Source organism: Dreissena polymorpha, chromosome 5 (assembly GCF_020536995.1).
Source record: "Dreissena polymorpha isolate Duluth1 chromosome 5, UMN_Dpol_1.0, whole genome shotgun sequence".
NCBI lineage: Eukaryota > Metazoa > Mollusca > Bivalvia > Myida > Dreissenidae > Dreissena > Dreissena polymorpha.
Window position 1 is genome coordinate 58,054,108 of NC_068359.1, and position 22,095 is coordinate 58,076,202.

At 34.0% G+C, this 22,095-nt stretch overlaps 2 protein-coding genes across 6 annotated transcripts in view; both read left to right on the forward strand.

The window, feature by feature from the left end:
• The window catches only part of LOC127831844 (uncharacterized), a 77,066-nt gene extending 66,931 nt beyond the window's left edge, over window positions 1-10,135 (forward strand). For 2 of the 5 annotated variants that reach the window (XM_052356924.1, XM_052356922.1), the window contains exons 2-9: window positions 358-529; window positions 5,217-5,264; window positions 5,719-5,772; window positions 6,318-6,400; window positions 6,787-6,856; window positions 7,120-7,188; window positions 7,437-7,534; window positions 9,480-10,135. In XM_052356924.1, the coding sequence (XP_052212884.1) occupies window positions 421-529; window positions 5,217-5,264; window positions 5,719-5,772; window positions 6,318-6,400; window positions 6,787-6,856; window positions 7,120-7,188; window positions 7,437-7,534; window positions 9,480-9,560 (612 nt within the window). In that variant the 5' untranslated portion in view covers window positions 358-420 and the 3' untranslated portion in view covers window positions 9,561-10,135. Of the gene's footprint in view, window positions 530-5,216; window positions 5,265-5,718; window positions 5,773-6,317; window positions 6,401-6,786; window positions 6,857-7,119; window positions 7,189-7,436; window positions 7,535-9,479 lie in introns of all 5 variants that reach the window. The other 3 variants (XM_052356926.1, XM_052356921.1, XM_052356923.1) reach the window with 2 other exon arrangements.
• Window positions 10,136-15,860: 5,725 nt separating this feature from the next.
• Window positions 15,861-21,005, forward strand: LOC127831251 (uncharacterized). The gene is made up of 4 exons (XM_052356232.1): window positions 15,861-16,634; window positions 18,032-18,186; window positions 18,781-18,861; window positions 20,648-21,005. The coding sequence occupies exons 1-4, from the start codon at window positions 16,510-16,512 to the stop codon at window positions 20,830-20,832; spliced, it is 546 nt and encodes a 181-aa protein (XP_052212192.1). The 5' UTR covers window positions 15,861-16,509; the 3' UTR covers window positions 20,833-21,005.
• Window positions 21,006-22,095: the final 1,090 nt, after the last annotated feature.

A 22,095-nucleotide genomic window follows, 5' to 3' on the forward strand; every position in this document is an offset into this window, starting at 1 on the left:
TCGTTAGCCCATAATTATTTTCGATTCGATTAAGCAGCCCCTCGATGGTATGTTCAATTAAAAAAAATATGTTGACCTGAAATGTACCGTGGCCATATGATGTCCATCATAAAACGAGGTTTATTACACACGTTAACTATACATGTATCTAGTTATAAATGGGTATAAAATAAGCAAGAGACAAACGATTATATCCTCAAAAAGTTGTGTTCGAGCCAACTTCATTGATTACTGACCTGTTTCTACTTTTTTGTATTGAAATCCAATTCACTCTATCAGCGTTTTTATTTTAAAATCTAACGAGATTAGACGGGCCTTCAAAATGATCGGCAAGTATTTAAAACGTGGCATATCCAGGTTTTTTTCAGTTGCCGTTGTACTTGCCTGTCTGAAAACATAATCGAACACTGGTTTGCAACCATGAGGTTTTGGGCTACAGTTGTGCTATTTGTCTGCGTCTCTGCTAGTGTTGCTGCTCTTCTGAGTCATCGACATGTTGTGAAAGGGAGCACTGTCCCTCCAACAACAAGTAAGTGAAGCTTTATTTATTCGTTCTTTTTTATCCAAACCGCTTGTTTGTTTTCACTATTCCGACCGACCCTGCCATTTTTAGCAGACCAAATTTTTAACTTTTTAATATTGTGTTTTCAATTTCAGCATCGCTCGAACATATATGCTAAATTGCTTGTTGAATTTTCAATTATTGTTTTTGCTACTTTTGATAAGATTTGACAAATTACCTTTTTTAAGTAACAGCATTTTACTAAAAATTGAAAAATGTTAAATAAGAGATTCTAAAGATTTCTGCATATTCTTGAATACCCTAAATAAACTGGGAAATAATTCATGCATTGTGAAATGTTACAAAAATATTCAGCCGATCTACATACTGTATTGTTTGAGATGTTAGTGGAAATAAACCAACTGTTTTGGCGTTAATGCGGTTTAATGACTTGGTTTATACCATGTTAAAATTGTTTTTGTATGGCTTTGTGACATTAAATACCTGATAACTTCGATAAAAGGTGGACGGACCCTTCCCTGTTAATCTCTTGTCATTTTATGCAATTGCTGGTTAAACATAGGAACATATTTACATATTATTAATACAATCTCGACACCTTGAACTATGTTTTAATGAACTGACCAAACGTTGTGCGTTTTCAGTCTTTGATTATTATTACATTATAACAAGCAGTTGCTTTATACGTAAAAAAACACGTATTGTTACTTTAAAAATGTAAATTTCGCTCTTAATTGTTCGACCTGACCTTTGTTTTCTTTTTTTTTTCTTTTTTTTATTCAATATCATACATACAATGTAAACATGTATATGATCATACAACATAGTGATTGTACAAAGCAATAAAGTTCAGACATGTTATACAAGATATGCTAATATATATATTTTTTTAGAGAAAATAGAAAAGAACAACAGAGGAATAGTTATGAAAAATGATGAGTTGTATAAAGTCGGAAGAAAACATACTGGACTTGTGTGTTTTGTTTTATATTCACAATGATCTTGTCAGATTGAAAAAAAATAAAAAAACTATTTTAGAAAGATAAACTAACATTAGAGTGAAATGTATAAAAGTGGACAAAACATTATGAGAATTTAATCCGATTCCATTTTTGTTCAAAGATTTGTAATGTGTCATTACTGAGGGCTATTTCTTTCTCAATCTGGATTTTAAGTTTAAGACTATGGACAAAACAATTAAAATTTGGTACTTGTTTTTTGTACTTCATGTTAAAAAAAAATAAACAAAACTATTTTAGAAAGATAAACTAACATTAGAGTGAAATGTATAAAAGTGGACAAAACATTATGAGAATTTTATCCGATTCCATTTTTGTTCAAAGATTTGTAATGTGTCATTACTGAGGGCTATTTCTTTCTCAATCTGGATTTTTAGTTTAAGACTATGGACAAAACAATTAAAATTTGGTACTTGTTTTTTGTACTTCATGTTTAAGATAAAATATTTCATCAATATAACCATAAAATTCACAATATTATTACCGTCTATTGATTTCAATGAGTTAATTCCGAAACTTACATTTAAGAAAGATAGTTTAACGTTTAGTTGCTGTTGTTCAAGAAATGATATTAATTGATTCCAAATAGGCTGGATGTGTTTGCACTCCCAAAAAAGATGTTCTATAGTTTCAATGTTTTCACTGCAGAAGTCACGCAGATTTGAGTTAGCTAATTTGCATTTAAAGAGATATTTATTTGTAGCTATAATTCTATGGATGTATTTATCTTGAAAATTTCCCAGTGTGCTTTCAATGGTTGCTTTATATGGCATGGTAAATATGTGTTTCCAATTAAGTTCATTTTCTACAAAAAGGTCTTGCCATTTATTTTGGATTTTAGAGTTTTCTGTAGGGTTTTTAATTTGTAGTGTGTAAAATATTTTATTTGTTTTGTTTTTTCTTCCAAGTATGTTTTCTACAAATGTTGTTTGAGTACATGGTGTATTATTTGTATTGATTTCAGATTTAATATGTATGGGTATGCTTATGATTAGTGTGTAGTACTTCAGATAATTATTTGAAGGTATTCCGTATATGTAGCATATATTATCAAAAGAGTAGAAATCCTTAATTCTGTAGTCATATAATTGGTCGACATATTTAATGCTTCGTTCAAACCAATCTTTATAGAAAAACGTCTTAGTGTTTTAAGTTATGTCTTTATTGTTCCATATAATTGTTTTACTGCTGGTTTGGGTTTCTAAGTTGTGAGTGACATCACTCCACGCTGATAGAACATCAGACAGAAATATGTTTTCGTTTGCAATTTCATGTAAGATAGTATTGCTGATGTTACATTCAAAGTGTAAGGAGTCACCATATTTTTTAATGATTTTCTGGTAGAATAATTTCCATTTACTCGTATTGGTAGTATCTAGGTATCTTTAACCCAGCTGAATTTGATTGCATTCAAAAATGAGTCAATGTTCGTTAATTGGATACCTCCATTTTCTACAGATTGAATTAACTGAGTTCTTTTTATTTAATCAGGCTTACCGTCCCATATGAAATTAAATATTGCTGATTTTATATCGTTAATTACATCGTTTGGTGGATTTGGGAGAACTGTTAATACATATATTAATTTAGGAAGTGCAAACGTTTTCAATACTGTGTTTTTTCCGATTAGTGTAAGTTTACGATGATGCCATGATTTTAAGCAGTTTTTAAAATTCTGTAATTTAGGTAGTATGTTTTTAAGAACTGTATCCTTTTCATTATTTGTGAAAGTAATGCCTAACGTTGTGGCTTCATCGGATGTCCAATAAAATTTCATTTCTTTTTTATATTGAACAGTACTTTGTTTTAATTTACCTACTCGTAGCACAGTACATTTACTTTTGTTTAGTTTAAGACCCGATGTCATTCCGTAAAGGGTTAGCGACTCTATTAGGTTATGGAAAGAATCGTAATTGTCGTTTAAAAAATAAGTTGCATCGTTAGCAAACAGGGATTGTTTGATTTCTTCGTCAGGTTCTAGTGATATGCCTTTTATGTGTTTATTTGATTGGATTTGATGTGATAGATACTCGATGCAAATAATAAATAGCGATGATGAGAGTGGACATCCTTGTCGAACCCCTCGTTCGATGTTAAAACTGTTTGAAAAGAAGCAATTGTTAATGATTATACTGTTAATATCGGTATACAATAGTATGACCCATTGAATGAGACTTTCACCAAAGTTAATATTTTCTAAGCAAGAGAACATAAATGAATGATCAAGCGAATCGAATGCCTTTTCAAAGTCTGCAAAGAATATTAGACCAGGATTATTTGAATTGTTGAAATAGTTTATGCATTCTTGGATAAGACGAACGTTTTCACCAATGTAACGTCCTTTTATAAAACCAGATTGAGATTTTGAAATGATTGATGGTAATATTTTTTAATTCTGTTTGCTATACTTTTAGTTGCAATTTTATAATCATTGTTTAGTTAACTAATCGGGCGCCAGTTTGATAAGGATTCTAAGTTTTTTCCAGGTTTTGGAATAAGCGATATAATACCTTGTTTTTGTAGCGTAGTTAAGTTTTCGTTGTTAAATGAATAGTTAAGTGAATTAATTAGATGTGTTTTTATCTCATTCCAGAATATTTTATAAAACTCGATTGTGATGCCATCAGATCCTGGGCTTTTGTTATTTTGCATTTCTTTTAGGGCTAATCCACATTCATATTCATTAAGCAATCCGTCGCACAGTTGTTTTTCCTCTTGGTTTAAAGCGTGATGTGTATTTTTAAAAAGGGTGTTATTTTCAACATTTTTTCGTTTATAGAGGGTTTCGAAAAATAAACGTTGTTCTTCTAGTATTTAAGTTCTGTTTGTTATATCTTTGCCTTTGACTACTAATTTGTGTACAGTTTTTTGTTCACTTCTACGTTTTTCAATGTTTGCGAAATATTTTGTATTTTTTTCATTGTGTTCAACATGCTGTGCACGCGCTCTTAGTATTATCCCATTGAGATGTGTATGATAGATTCCATCTAATATTTGTTTTTTTAATGTTGTTTCATTTTCAATGTTGGTGGTATCATTTGTGTTTGTTTGATGCAATTGTTTTTCAAGTGTTTCAATGGTTTTGATGGTTTCAGTTTCAAGTTTGTGTGTTTCTTTTTGTTTAAATGATGTGTATCTAATTGTTGTGTTACGTATATTTCCTTTAATTACATCCCATAAGGTGTTTGGGTTTGCATCTTTATTATTTTGAACTGTATTTAATATTTCCTGTTTTATTTGTGTTTGATATTGTGTATCTAATAAGATGCTGTTATTAATTTTAAAGTATCCTGGGCCTCTTTCAGGTTGTATATTGTGCAGTTTAAGTTCAACTAGAGAGTGGTCAGTCATAAATCCTGGTTTTGTTACATGTGTCAATAATGTTGCAAAGAGATTCAGATATTAAAAATTAGTCTAATCTACAAAATATTGTTGGTTTTGTGTTTGAGTGCCAGGTGAATTTGCTTTCGTTTGGATATATAGTACGCCAGATGTCTATCATATTGTAGTTTTCAATTATGTTATTTAAAATGTTGACCTTTGTTTTCTGTGTTCTCTTTTGGTGACAAAAAACAAAAACAACAACTGTTATGAAAAGTTCAAATTGATGCAAAATAAGATTTCCACATGTTTTATTCACTTTTAAAAATTGCAATTGTATTTTTGTTGAACAGCGAGTCTCACCAATGTCACAAGCACCTGGCCTTACGGATTTATGGAATGTAAGTAAAATATTTCGTCTTCCATGAAATGTTCAGGCGGCGTCAAATATCAAATAAACCATTTTTACAAACGGAAGTTGTGTACAAATAATCCGTATACTAATATTGTTATGCTGATCTTTTAGAGCCCGCCTGTCTTGTTTATAAATAATGAGCAGTTTCTATACATCGATCCATCAAATGAACCCTTTACAACTTTATTTGTATCAGAACATTATTGTTTATTCAACCATAACGTTTTTTTATGCAACACCATGTATTATGAATTTATGAATGATATGATATGTGTTGAACAAGGACCATAACGGCCTATTTCAACTGTGTAAATATGTATATGTATTTGTCTGTGTGGGAAAGGGTTAACACGTTGGATACCTAATAAATCATACATATTGTAAATTGCACCTGTATTGATTCATGGCAGACCACACATCCGTAAAACGTTATATTGCAGTTGCCTCCCTGTGGGCTAAATGTCGCGAATGGCAGCTTTTTAATCCTAGCAAAGGTATGTATATATAATTTTCCATGAAGTTTTGAAAAAAAATATTGAGAAAGACAATTTCTCACCCATATCTGATACTTGAAAAATTAATTGATCAATTTCAGGAACTAAACAAATGCGTACATCTTTTGTCTTGAAGCTGAGTAAAAATGAACTTTTTCGCGAACTTAAATTTAGACACCATAGATTTAGGGTTCTATATTGATTCAAACCAGGCTGTCCAGTTCAGTTGCGAGATCGCTACACTACATATGTCGCGTGTTTAATTCCCAGACCTGCCGCATTACGCGTTTATTTTGTTGGAAAGTCCGTTATGAAATCCTAAAGTCCATTCCCTCCTACTTTCCAAATCGAAGGCATTTTTAAGATTGGCATAAGTATGTGCACGTGTTCGTGGCCAAACTGCTAACGCAGTAGTAGGTTACCTGACCGCCGTAGGCCGCGATGTAACTTAAATGTCCAATACGAACACTTAACTTTAACTGACATATGTTGCTGTGCATACAATAAGATAATCAACTCACATCAGAAGTTATTTTCCATCACAGCCACGGATGGAGCAAATCGGTCGGAGATGGGGTCGATAGGAATTGCTTGCACCGGTCTGCTCGACGCAATGAAAGACATGAAGGTACATGCATTAACATTGGTAAAATTGGTAATCAACGCTTCAGTTAAAAAACAAATAAATCCATGCGCGTACCATAGTATATTTGTTTATTTCAATGGTATTTCTATTGCGTGTTAATGCAACGAAAACATTTCATAATTATGAAAAGCATTTCCTGCAATTAGTATGTATGCCATTCGATTGTTTAATATACAATGTTTCTCATTGAAACAGAAACTTGCTAAATTAATTTAACCGCATCATTCTAATATGGATCTTATGCTATATGAAGCTACAATGTCCTTTAATGAGACCACTTATAATTGCTAAACACCTGACTGGGTACCTCCATGTCGAGTACTGCACTTGTGCAATTTAAGTATTTTTTTCACAATACAATTTTGCAGACGGACTCTGGACCAGAGAAGGAGGAGACCGTCATGGCAGAGTTTAATGCAAATTTCCCACTTTTACAGTGTAAGGCATTTTCTCCATTAAAAAACAACCGTTCTCGTTTCCAAAATCTCCCGCTGTAAATAATTAAGTTTTAGAATTTTAATGTAGCGCAGTTTTATATATGCCTATTAATACCGATTAAACATGTGATTTGAACCAGAATGATTCTATAACACTTAACGTGTAGAAAAACTAAAATAACGTTGTTATTTTGACATTATAAAGGTTTTAAGTCATTATTTTTATCATTCTCATAGTGCATTGTATATTGGCAATACTTTCAGGTACAAATCTTCAGATTAATCGTGAAGAAATCATGGCTGTCCTAGAACACGACACTAACGCAATCAACGGTAGTGGTTTTTTTTATATATGCATAATATTAAACATTAGTGTTTAAGTATTTTTCTACAAACCCAAACTTGCCCCACGTTGTGTACTTTCATAAATGTAATTCATAATAGAAAATATATTTAGCAAACATACACCATCCAGCTCGTAAATTTTTTTTTAGCGGGTAGTAACTGATATAACAAAAACTAATCATATGCATTCGTTGCTTTATTTTTCATATACTTACATGAAAGGTCTTATTTGACAGATGATCCATTTCTTTCAATGACTGCCCGCCTAGCTGAAATGTGCGACTCGGAATTCAAGGCGTACGCTGATCAGAAAAAGATAAATCGACCCCAGAAAGTGAGTTTTTATGCATCAAGTAAACGTTTATCAGCTACATGGAGCATTTCCCAGGTTTTGATCTTTACAAAGTGCAAGCATTCATCAAGGCTAGTGCAGCGCCTAATTCGCTGCTATCCTCATTCCGCCACACTTCTCTAACAAACTAGCATAGACAACCCATTATTTTTGTTTGTATTTATATCATACAATACATTCATTAATGTCCTACCTGTGTCGGATAAGATGGAAGAATTGATTATTGTAACATAATTTTGCTCGAATTTGCGAAGAAAATACAATCTACATTGGCGTCAGTGTCCAAGCAAAGTATATTTTTAATTAGCTAGTTTTTAATAGAAAGTTTAAACGTACATTGTCCCTGCTGAAGTTACTTTAATGGCACGAGGTCAATGTCACTTACTTACAATATCAAAAGCGATTCAACTAAATTTATCGATGTGAAATTTATTTTAATTAAACCCTCATGGTTACATCGTATCCAGACCTTTCTTTGGAATTCTTATAGGGAACTAAAACATCGATCTTGTATATTATGCAATCACATACATGTCCAGATCCAGCATGCGAATGTATCCGAGGTTTGTGGGTTTTAGGTTGCATACAGGGGGGGGGGGACATTTAAATTTATTTCTAAACCCATTTACTGTTCCGTATTAGTTGAAAGTTAAACAAAAACATTAACCCATTTATGCCTAGCGTCTAGAAAAAAAAGGCCGTGGCAAACGGCGTATACCCAGATGAGACACCGCATGATGCAGCGTCTCACCAGGGTCTGCGCTGTTTGCTAAAAGAAATTTCTGTAAGAAATATTCTTAATATAGAAATAAATATACTAGACATCTCTCATTTTGGAAATAAATTGACCTAATTTAGAAGGAAGGCATAAATGGGTTAATTATAATGAGCTTGTCAATGCGCACGGTATACGAACGTGCACTATTCGCCCCTTTATAAAATCTCGAAAATTGAGCTTTGTATAAATAGGGAATAACAGGTTACTGCTTGATCTTTTTGTAATATATCAGGCAAGGCTTAGAATAATATAACGGCGAGGCTTGCCGAGCCGTTATTTTGTTCGTGCCGAGCCTGATATATTTAAAAAAAAGATCAGGCAGTAACCTGTTTTTCTGTTTATCATACCTCTACGTCCCCGATTTAAAAGAAATAATAAAAAAACGCTAAAAAGCTGCGATTTTAGCGGGAAAGAATATGACTTTTGTCGTTTGACGTGTCAATAATGACGTCATGAGCACGCACGATTAATATTTGTAAAAAAATGTTTTTTGCTGTTTGTGTTTAAAATATATTACATCTTGACATCAAATTGTTTGTCTTGTTAACTCTGATTCGATTTTACTTAAAATGATTACTTTATAGTTGATTCCGAGTTATATGACCATCCTCCCCACATGACTGATATAAGTACTTCCTGTTGACCATGTTATAAAGAATATATCAGGCAACGTTATATCAGGCAGGTCGTATGATAAACAACTGTTGAATTATAACATGAGCAATATATCCAGGCGGTTTTAACCTTTAGGGCGAAATTAAGTAACTTGCAAGTTATTTCTTCCACAGAGTCAGATTTTATTTCATTTTGCGTGGATATCTATCATTGTAATTAACATCGTTAAATAACTTCACAATTAGTGTGTACAATTGTATAAAAGGACTTGGTACAATCTAAGGTCCCTTCATTTGGTGAATACAACTTAATCATCGTGATAACTGACTGAAGTCCTTTAACAAGATTTGTTCTTTTCATACATGTATAACCAACATACAAGTATATTTGCATGACATTATATAGCATGGGAACAAAGGCAAATAAAATCAACCAAAACTTGCAGCTATACATGCATTATATTTACATTTTAAACTTCTGTTTGTTTTGTAGATAATGCTGCCGTTCCATTCTTATCACATATATTTATTTCAGCGTAATTGGTGGAACGTTATCAATATCGTCAATATCGCAGCCAGCATTGTAGCAGCCAGCATGGTAGCAATAGGACGTTAACCCATTCGGCCATTGGGCCTATAACCTATTTATGCCTAGCGTTTAGAAAAAAGGCATTAGAAAACAGCGTAGACCCAGATGAGACGCCGCATGATGCGGCGTCTCATCAGGGTCTGCGCTGATTGCTTGAAGGGATTTCTGTAAGAAAGATTCTAAATATATCAATATCATTATTATTATTTTTTTATCATTATTATTATTATTATTATTATTATTACTATTATTATTATTATTATTTTTTATTTTTACTATTATTATTATTATTATTATTATTATTATTATTTAATAACTATTATTATTACTAAATTATTGTTTAAGCACAAATGCTATTCTTGAAATCCAATGTTAATTTTTATCTCTCCCATTTTGCGAACTTAATTTAAAACTTACAAACAATCAATGTCACTGTTAAAACTGTTAATTGATTCAAACTGTTTATATTAATATGACTTCCCCCTATACCAAAATGCCCCACACTTGAATCGGAAACAAACTATGTATTATGTACTGTGTATATTATATGTTCCCCATGTTGTATCTATGTATACCTGGAAGTAATAAAGTTTTGTTCTGTTCTGTTCTGTTTGTTGATTGGGTAGCTTTACAATGAGACATAAAAAAGAATCAATTAAAGGACTTCACACGTGCTTTGTTGTATACGTATTATTCCATTTATGCCTAGCGTCTAGAAAAAAAAGGCCTTGGCAAACAGCGTAGACCCAGATGAGACGCCGTATAATGCGGCGTCTCATCAGGGTCTGCGCTGTTTGCTTAAATAAATTTCTGAAAGAAATATTCTAAATATACAAATAAATATACTAAACATCCCTAATTGTGGAAATAAATTGATCCTATTTAGAAGGATGGGAGAGTCCACTAGGCTTATATGGGTTAATGATGGTTGTCCTTATTGTGTGTGTACAGTGTAAAAATGTTGCCTCGGCAAATAGCAGCCGCATTGAAACCAAAATGTTTGTTTGGTGTTGTTTGGTTGGTTTTTTAGGGGGAGGGGGTAACGGGGGGCGGGGGTGGGGGGAGTCTGAACGAAATATCCGCTCGAACAAAACATAGCCAAACTGTAAATGTCAAGTACACGCAATCTACTGCAAAAATAAAGTACACGCAAAACTATGCCTAGTTACACTAAGCTCTGCTATACGATGTTCTGTTCTATGCTAATATATATATATATATATATATATATATATATATATATATATATATATATATATATATATATATATATATATATATATATATATATATATATGTATATATATATATATATAAAGGGAGAAAGGTGTGTGAACAACCAGATACACAGACATACAAACAGACATACATATTCCCATTTGAGACTTCGGCGTGTGCGCCTAGCTACGGTGCAGAACGAGACATACATACTATAAAATCCCCATCCCCAAAAACAAGATGGTTCATTCACAGTTATATATTTCGCACTTACACCGCAACACATCTCGACGTGGGAACAATTTTTACATACACTTACAAACATGAAACCATAGTTGTATTAGGGCAAGATCCGATAAGGATTCTAAGGTCACATAACCCCAAACCGGAACTCCTGTTTTTAGGGTTACATGCAGTCAGTTTGATACTTAGCACACATTGTTGAGTGCATGCTGCCTAGGATTTGTAAAATACATTGCAAATGGTTGGTTTTGGTATCAACTTGAAGGTATATTTGTAAGCAATAAGAAAATAAACCATTTTTGTGCTCTACTTTTTGTGTTGATGGTTCCCGGCTTCGAAAGTAGGTCATACTATTTGAGCCCAAAATGGTTGTCTGCACAGCTGTCAAAACCGGTTTGCCTATTCTAAGGTAAATATTTTGAGTTTGCGCGTATAGAATTTAATGACATGCATTTTTTTCAAAAGATTATGCATTAATCTTTCCAATGATGTATGATGATATAGTGGGTATGCGCTTGATCATGGTAAAAATTGGTATCGAACTTCAACTATTTTATATGTAATATAGAAGGAAATTAATTGCGCATGCGTAACCTTTAAGCACATCCGACCAAGTTAGTCGTCTGCCAGAATTTTGACATTTGACCATCAAAAACTCTCTGTATTGCAAAACATAACTGCCAGATGTCATTTTGACCCAAATAAGGGCTGTTTGCAATTGGGCTGTTGCACTTGGGGTCATAAGGGGGGTAAATGCTGGAAAATCACACCGAAACCTGTTCCGGAGACATATTCTAAGAATACTTAAACACCCGGTATTGTTTTTCAGTGCCATTTTGACATTAATTTGCATCAATCTCAATAATGAACCTAATGCATGTCTTTATTTCATCTGTATTTATTATTATTGTTTACTTTTTGAGCCTTTTTCTGTTAAAAATGCCCGCCAATTTTGGACCTACACTTCTATCCGCCTTCGCCTTCAACCCATTCAGGCAGATCTACTCAGAATAACACTACTTTGCCTTATTTTACCTGTTTGGATATCTCGCTGAGTTCAAGTAAAATCAAGTATTCAGCTGAAAACACAAAAATGATAATAATATTATGCTTTCTTTCCTGGAAGAATGTTGTTGCGATAGACCCTGCATGAAAAACACCAGGGAATCTGTATTTAAGTGACCTTAATATTATGCGTAAACCTAAGTGTGCATTTGTAGGCGGTGTCGAAATGGGTCTATAGCTCTGCCTGAACTGTCGTCCAATTGGTTTACAAGTCCGGCTGAAGTGACAGGCCATCAAAAACTGTACAATGTGACTGATTCGGAGACGGCCCTCAACACTCGCCCAGTCGTGTCGAGAGGATCGGTGTCTTTGCAGGTTAGTACGCCGTTATTTTCAATTAAATCTATTGTAAAATGATTTCTTTGATATCCTGGCACACTTTTGTCACCAAAATTAGGAAATTTGTGTGTTTTACATTGACTGCAGCTCTGAAACCAAACTTTGTGGCGATAACTTTGCCGGTGTGCCCGACAATGTGATGCCGGCGTGGTGAATTAACCATTTGCAGCAAATAAAGCGAGAAAGACTATTGAAAGCTTACTCTAATTGTATCTAACTTACATTAGTTGGCACCGTAATGGGCAAATGCGCACAAAAAAACCTTTTTTGTTTTCTCAGATTACACGGAATTGAGCACCCGGGCCAGACTGACACTTTCCGGAGCCTGCCCTAGACGGAACTCGAGCCGAGGAATCATAGGTCCAGGTGTGACAAAAGACTTAAAGCTCATGTCTGACGATGACTTTTTTTAGTCAGGAAGCCAAGTGTGTTGTTTTTCCATGCAAGCGAGCCCTTTTGTTGGGTCAAATGACATCAGCATTGCTGCTTCTACATGGATTTTACCTAAAATGTGCAAAAAAAATATATAAAGTTTGTTCGAATCCAGTTCAAAACCTGCTTTGATGCACAAATATTGCCATTGATGATTTTTTTCACTTATTAAGCCATATGTAAGATAAGCTTTGCCTATTAGAATCGAAAGACATACCTTGTATGGAGTCTAAGTGCTGCATGTATGATGTAACCGAGTTTGGCTTTTCTACCTTAATTCTTGACGCGAAACGCTGTTACGCATGGCGCTTTCAACGGCAACTTTTATGAATTAATCTGTGTGTCATTGTACCGGAACTTTGTGATCTTTCTAAAAACAGATTATACCTGTGGGAAAAGTGCCTTTAATTTAAATTTGAAGGGGTTGGGTTCTCTTAAAGGTCACATAACCCCAAACCGGAACTCCTGTTTTTAGGGTTACATGCAGTCAGTTTGATACTTAGCACACATTGTTGAGTGCATGCTGCCTAGGATTTGTAAAATACATTGCAAATGGTTGGTTTTGGTATCAACTTGAAGGTATATTTGTAAGCAATAAGAAAATAAGCCATTTTTGTGCTCTACTTTTTGTGTTGATGGTTCCCGGCTTCGAAAGTAGGTCATACTATTTGAGCCCAAAATGGTTGTCTGCACAGCTGTCAAAACCGGTTTGCCTATTCTAAGGTAAATATTTTGAGTTTGCGCGTATAGAATTTAATGACATGCATTTTTTTCAAAAGATTATGCATTAATCTTTCCAATGATGTATGATGATATAGTGGGTATGCGCTTGATCATGGTAAAAATTGATATCGAACTTCAACTATTTTATATGTAATATAGAAGGAAATTAATTGCGCATGCGTAACCTCTAAACTACCCTCACACTATGTTAGAGACACCGCGAAAATCCGTTGGATCAGGAAGATACAGTGAAATCATGAATATATTTGTGTATTAACAGGGAGATAATTATATTTCACAACAACGTTATTTCCTATTTCTGGGATCTATTAATAGATACTCGTTCACAGTCGATAATTTATATATAGGGAGAAAGGTGTGTGAACAACCAGATACACAGACAGACATACATATTCCCATTTGAGACTTCGGCGTGTGCGCCTAGCTACGGTGCAGTACGAGACATACAAACTATGAAATCCCCATCCCCAAAAAAAGGATGGTTCATTCACAGTTATATATCTCGCACTTACACCGCAACACATCTCGACGTGGGAACAATTTTTACATACACAGAATGGACAATGTTACATACATAGATACTTATTTACAAACATGAAACCATAGTTGTATTAGGGCAAGATCCGATAAGGATTCTAGACTACCCTCACACTATGTTAGAGACACCGCGGAAATCCGTTCGATCAAGAAGATACAGTGAAATCATGAATATATTTATGTATTAACATATAATATATATACAGTGAAATCATGAATATATTTGTGTATTAACATATAATATATATATATATATATATATATATATATATATATATATATATATATATATATATATATATATATATATATATATATATATATATATATATATATATATATATATATATATTGCAGTAATTCAATGTGTTTTATTGCAAACTGCTAAATGCTATGTCAATTCTCAACTATGATGAACTATGCTATGCTTAACTGAACTAGATACAGCCAGGTGTTTTCGAAATAGCTGATTAACCAAGCTTTTCACATAAGCTGACCTTTGTAAGTGTCCAATGAAATTTGAATAAAAATTTCCCGCCAGTAGGCCAGACTTTTTCGGAAAGAAAAAGTGCAATCTACAAACAGTTATCACATTTACATAAATGTGTAATTCAGTCGACATTCTATTTTTGTGAAGTATATGAAATGTGCGATTTGAAACGATGTCAACAGCGTGTTCAGCATGAAACAATTTTATCTCGAATGCAAATGCTTAATAGTGTAGCAAATGAGACCCTAAATATGGGACCAGAGTAGTCTATGAAAGCCAACAGCAAGTTTTATATATCAAAATGTAGGTCTAAGTCTGAATTTTATTGTAATGGGTATTATTTTTTCCGTAAGTGTTGGAGTTGCCATGGAAACAAAATGGCGTCAAAGATGGCCGCAAAAAACAAAAACACACCTTAAGTTGAAAAGTTGTCCATATTAAGCATTCTTTCATGACGATTTCTATATTTTATTCTATAATACATACCATTATACATTCAAATAGACGTTTTCAGTGAAAATAGCAGTAAAATTCTTGTAATACATATTTGTAAACCATTTATTTGAAATAAAATGAATAATAAACACTCATGCGGATGCTGTTTTTAATAATATCTTAATACATAATAAAATATATTGAGAAAAACACAGTTTAAATTATGTATGGTTCAATTATTTAACTTTATTTTCAAATAATCCTTTAAAAATGTAAAGTATGCATTTACATCAGGATCTCGTTCAACCCCATGTTCCGCCCCTAATTTGTCAAATAATTGAATAAGGTCACGCAAGCGAGAAAATGGAATAAATAACTTTGATATATAATTACGGTATTGAGAAAATAATGTTATAATATTAAAATTGTAAATATAATTAGATTTCAGTTTCTAAAATTTACTTTTAAATAGTAGCTTTTACCAGGAAGCTCTGTTAGTCAAAAGATTAACATGTAGATTCTATTGAATAAGTCATAAAAGACTAGTTAACACAGGCATGTTTTTTGCTTTGCTTTGTTTAAATTTTATGTCATTAATGGTGAAATCTTATTAAATGATGAGAAGTCTTTAAATTAAAAAAAACACAATTGAAAACTATTTTGTTTGCGTGGACTAAGTTCAAACATAGCTGGTTTTCACCTCAGACAGTAAGTGTGTGATTGCTTCCCTTTGTTATTATTAAGACATGACCTTGATATTCTGTCTGCAGAAGATGAAACAAAAAAAATTTTTGGCAAACATGTCATACAAAAGGTATGTATATATTTGTTTATTTGTATAGTGCTAAGCCTAATACATATACAGTATATAAGGGGTAGGACAGTTTCTTACTCACCCCTCGACGTCTCCATAGTTTATGTGTGCCCCATTATATTTAGAAGATTGTCAGCGCCTGAGCGGTTATTCTTTAAGGCTATGTTATAATGTTTAGTAATTACTACCATATTGTTATATTTGCACTTATGTATTTAAGATCATATTAATATTGTTGTTCCCAATCCTGATATTCGTTTTGACTACAATATTTTAAATTGTTTTCGAAATTGACCGTTAAACATGTAAAATATTATTGTGTTAGGTCATGTTAGGTACTTCTTGAAAGAATATTATGTATACACATGTATTATTATTTATATAATTAAATATATAGATATTTCTGAAAATAATGATAAATGATAGCCTCGCTAATTATAAGGGGTTTAATACATGTGCGTAAAGAGTCGTTCCAGATTGGCTTGTGCAGTATGTACACTTTTCTTGTCTCTTTTCTACTGGATTTTTGTCGAGATGTGACATCCTTCATACGAACAATTCAAAAAAACGAAAAAAAGTTGACCCTGATTCGCTCGTGCGGGCTGCTTAGGCTTATCTCCACGCACATGAATTAAACCCCGTTTCCCAAAGCGTGACTAATGTTTATTTACTTTGTTCCGTCTGAGAGTCAGCAGGAGATCTTCAACCCCTGCTGCCGGACCAGCCTCCTCCTGAAGAACATCCGGTCCCGCTGCAACTGCGACAATTATGCTACGTTACTATAGCAACTACGGGTGGTGGGGGGAGGGGTCGTAACAAAACCATCCTTTTTATGACAATTTAGATGGATATATTAATATCTTTCACCGTTGTCTGCATAAGTAGGCTGCATGTGAAAGTCTACACAAAATTACCAGGAGGTCACGCGTTCTTTAATCTTTAATTGTCATTTGTGTCAGGGCAATTTTCCTAGCCTCATTGTTTGTGATTGTGTCAATATTTTGCCATAACTTTTGAGGATTATTCGTTGCATGATCTTATTTCTTGAGATTCTATGTTTGTAACATTTTGACTCTCATCCGACCATAGTTACGTTTATTTTATATGTACAGTAACTATCTATGTAACACAATGATGTTGATATTTTTCAGAAATGGATTTTGAAATTATTGGCATATTTATGTTCACAAAAAGTTGGCCGATATCGTTGTTCAACTTCTTGATGATTAATATATTTATGAGTGAAAGCTGCACATATGGCGTCAAATAATGTAATGTCATTTTGCGTTATTTTCATATACAAATAATACTATCGACATGTAATGCACAAGCTTTAATAAATTGTTCTTAAGTACGCAGTGGAAACGTTTGCAATGTAGACAAAATATTACAACACGACTCTTGTGTGCCTTTTGGAGAATGGGCCCACGTTCTGGGTATTCGGTGTGGTTTTCCAATTAAGGTCATGCGACACAATAGCAGTGTTTCAAAATATTAGATTGCATTCATCTTGCCATCATAATACAAATGTACATAAGATGATGTTATGTCGCACATTTTGCCATCGTCTTCTATTGATAACACGTTGCCATATCTTAAGTAACGCGCGATTGATCATTGTCGGCTCAGGCTCCACTTACATGTACCCCTGGTACATGTAAGTATACTTACTGTACCCCGGGTACGGTAAATATACTTAAACGAACCTGGCCGATATAAGACTTTACCCGAGCTTTATTCCCACCCAAAAGCCGATGTCGTAAAACGCGCTACCGATTACCGTAATTACGAAACAAACTTTTTTTTAACTTCATCAGCATCCTTTTTGAATTTGAGTTTCGATAATAAAGAGGCCATTTTACAGAAAAATGTAAAATAGCTATGAACATAATAAATTTAGATAAAAAAAAAAACAACGACCGATTTAGCGTCGAAATTCCAGGATACCTTTTAGTATATTTGCCGTAAACGGTGTACATTCAATTATACTTAAGTGTACCCGAGCCGACAATGACCAATCGAGCTTAAGTAACTACCATTTCTAAAATTATCTGACTTCATTCAACCAACGCTAATGCATGTCTGCAAATACTAGTGTATCATACCTCCTATTTAAATTTCGCTTTATATTGGTATAGGTGAAAATGCGTATTGAACATCAACCATTTTATCCTGAAAGAGTACGTTTTTATCCCACACCGTGTACATTCCAGCCGATATCGAGCTATCTGATGAAGCCGGGAACGTGAAGAACCTCCGGGATCCCGGGCACCAGCAGCGGTATACCAGTGACTTCCTGGAAGAGAGAAAAACGCTGGTTCTACTCACCGTGGATAGTGAGTAGGCAAATGATAGTGTTTGCAATATGACGTCATGCGCTACATCATATACATATGTACAAAAACAAGTGTTGATTGGTTATATCGTAAGTTTATGCGTGACGACGTACTTTTATTTAAATAGATGAGCAACACTTATATTAATGTATCGTAAAAGCGTACATTGTCATAAGGATTATAAATTCTTGTAATTATAATTACGCCGTGCATGACGTCATATACAGCAGTGCCGAATATCGTAATGGCGTGGTTAGTCGAATATGAACTAGTTTTACTTGTATTTCTTTTTATAACGTTAAGAAATGCGTGTGTCCGAGCAATATTTTAAGCGGCTGGTTCTATCATTATGCTATTATTGACGTCCTTTCTTCGCAAGCAATTTGCAATTTGAATATTGATGGGTTACCGAATATCGTGATGTTGTTTGTAGAGTTATTTGATCTACTTTGTATTTAAGTAGGCTTTTACACATTTTACATATTTATAATTGCACTGAGAAGTGCAATTTGCTGTTCAGGTCCACAATTTAGATACTTTCCCTTTTTATATTGCGAATTTTAATAACAAAATTGTTCTCTATTCCATATCTAGAGAGTCACAGCGACCCTCCACTGATCATGTACAAACCGCTGTTACAGGCGGGCGACGGGGTGCTCAGCGAGGAGTTTCTAGGTATGACATCAACATTTACCCATTTATTCCTAGCGTCTAGAAAAAGGCCTTGGAAAACAGCATTAACCCAGATAAGACGCCGCATGATGCGGCGTCTCATCAGGGTCTGCGCTGTTTGCTTAAGGGAATTTCTGTAAGAAATATTCTAAAGATAGAAATAAATATAATAGACATACCTAATTTTGATGAAAATAAGATCCACTTTAGAAGGATGGGAGAGTCCACTAGGCATAAATGGATTAATTACCTCCGCTATAAAAAAGATCTTTTAAGCTTTTTTAAACACTATCGTGCCTGTTGAAAGGGTGGAACCAGTATTTGGTGACTTTGGACACCATGTCTACTACGACCATGCGACGTGAAACTAATATACATACCTATGTCCTGCCTGCTTCTTCTGTCCGTCTGCGCGTCTGTCCGTTACTACTGAACAAGCTTGTTTCTCTGTATAGAGGTTATATCTTAATCGATCAAAAAACGTGTTTGAAGCAGCTTCATTTCGAGTTTTCTTTCTACAAAACTATTTTTCTTGTATTCTGATTTAAACTGACGCCAGCTGATTACTTTGTTTTCATTGTACATATATTACTAGCGATGAAGTATAATGTGTGTTGCCTCTAATGTAATGATTCTAAGTTTAATTTCTTTTGTTTAAGTCCCAATTATTCTAATCTCTCACGTCTCGATGTTTCCAATCGCGGTTTAACCCATTTATGCCTAGTGGACTCTCCCATCTTTCTGTATAAAATCAATTTATTTCCAAAATTAAGGATGTCTAGTATATTTATTCCGATATTAAGAATATTTCTTACAAAAATTCCTGTAAGTAAACAGCGCAGACCCTGATGAGACGTCGCATCATGCGGCGTCTCATCTGGGTCTACGCTGTTTGCCAAGGTATTTTTTCTAGATGCTAGGTATAAATGGGTTAAGTAAATGGTTCATGTTCAAATGCCACATTTTTCAAACCTAAATGTTTCTTAGCGTGCCAATCTTACGTGGTGTATTTGGGGTTATATTGTTTTACGTTACGCAAAATTTCATATCGTCTTAACAACAAGTTTGCTGAAGCAGCGAAGAACTTAACATTTGACATTTGATCAAGTTTAGTTCATCACCTATTGACAATATATTGAGACCTGTAAATCGACGACAATATGTCATAAATGGAACGTAGACAAATGTAGTAATCGTTTTACTTTTGTTTTCATTTTATTGACATGTTTGGGCCGTTTTTCAGGGGATGGTTAACCCATATATGCCTAGCGTCTAGCAAAAAGGCCTTGGCAAACAGCGTAAATCCAGATGAGACGCCGCATTATGCGGCGTCTCAACTGGGTCTACGCTGTTTTCGTAAAGGAATTTCGGTAAGAAATATTCTTAATATAGAAATAAATATACTAGATATCACTGATTTTGGAAATAAATTGATCCAATTTAGAAGGATGGGAGAGTCCACTAGGCATAGATGGGTTAACTAAGAAAGATGTGTTTTAAAGCGCTCATCTGATCCCAACGTGCTCATGGTGAGCTTTTGTTATCACCTTTTGTCTGTTGTTCGTCGTCCATCCTGCGTCGTCAAACTTTGCCTTGCGATCATTGTAGAGGCCAGAGATATACTAATGTTCGTCGAGCAATCTTGCGGCTCTAGTAGCTTTCTCAATATCGTCTTCTTAAACGTCACCAAATACAGAATTTAACAAGCATTTAGGGTTTGGATTTAATTTCAATCTAAAAACATAACACAGGTTTATAACTAAAACAATAAACACATGTACATTTTCAGCTCGACTTGCATTAAAAGGCACTGAAATACAGAAAAAGCGAGTCCGATCAAGCGAACGGCGGGATACGTCCGCTAACGTCACTGAGCAGAAGGATGTGACAGCACGCCAGGTTAGCCGAGAAAAGAACGCGGACAAAACAAAATCGTCCAGTAAGTCGGACAAAAGAAATAGTGCGCGATCATAGCGCTGAGGCGACCCGTATAAGTGAGCTTTCGAATTGTTTTTTTAAACACAAGATTGGATACTTTTTATGTCTTTACTTATTATTCACTGTGCACATTGAAGAAAGCGCTGATGAGTGAATTTTATTGTTTGTTATTGTCAAATGACTCTATATAATATATTGTTTAATACATATTACATAATTTGTTGTTTTTTTCGCACCCCAAATGCCCAGATAAGTTCGTCCACCCTTCCGAACGTGCGTACACCCGTCAAGATTGTAACCTTATTGGTTCTCAGTCTTAAATAATTGACTCACATTATCACCACGTGAAGAACTTATCACATGTCAAGGTTGCATTCATATTATACAGGTCAAGGGACAAAATATACATATATAGGATCTGGCACGACAATTTCCGCTTTTATGGTATTTTTCATTTAAAGGAAGTCCCTTCTACACGAAAATCCAATTAAGGCGGAAAGTGTCGTCCCTGATTAGCCTGTGCGGACTGCACAGGCTAATCTTGGACGACACTTTACGCACATGCATTATGCCCTGTTTTCTTTATCACAACGATAAGGGTAAAACATACATACTGCATGTTGCCTTGTGTGTGGATTTAGTTATTTATGATGCGGTTTTAAACAAACGGGTGATGTTTTGTTGAGACGACATGTTGCACGAACATGCAAAAGTTCGAAAAGTTATGTGCGAATAATACAGCCTGCATAATTATGTCCGAATTATTCATCAGTAAGAGAATGTTCATGCGAAACAACAGTGCACTGTGTAGTGTACGTAATGTTTCAGGTAAAAATCGAAACATGTCATAAAAAGTGTCATTAGACCTCTTGACATTTCGACATGAAACGATTTATTATTTTACTCCATAATTCACAATAAACGCAAACGACACATTAACAGTTTCTTTTTTATATTTGCGATAGATGTTTTTAAGAATTTCATTAAAACAAGTCTTCATTATTTTTCGGTTCTATTTGTTGTAAATGAACGACATCAGCTGTACTATGAAATATTCTTCTTCAAGCTTATATGCAGATGTTTAAACACTTAATTCTTTTGGAGAGATCACATATTTAATTAAAAATAAGCTAAACTTTAAAGAGGGCATTTAAAGTATAATAAAAGTGTATTCTGCGTATGACATGTCTGTAAATCACAATACAACAGAAAGTCAAATGGGCAACTTATTTCTATGAATGATCTGTCGTATAAATTAATGATTATACAATAGGCAATGTAACAACTTAGAAAGGATTG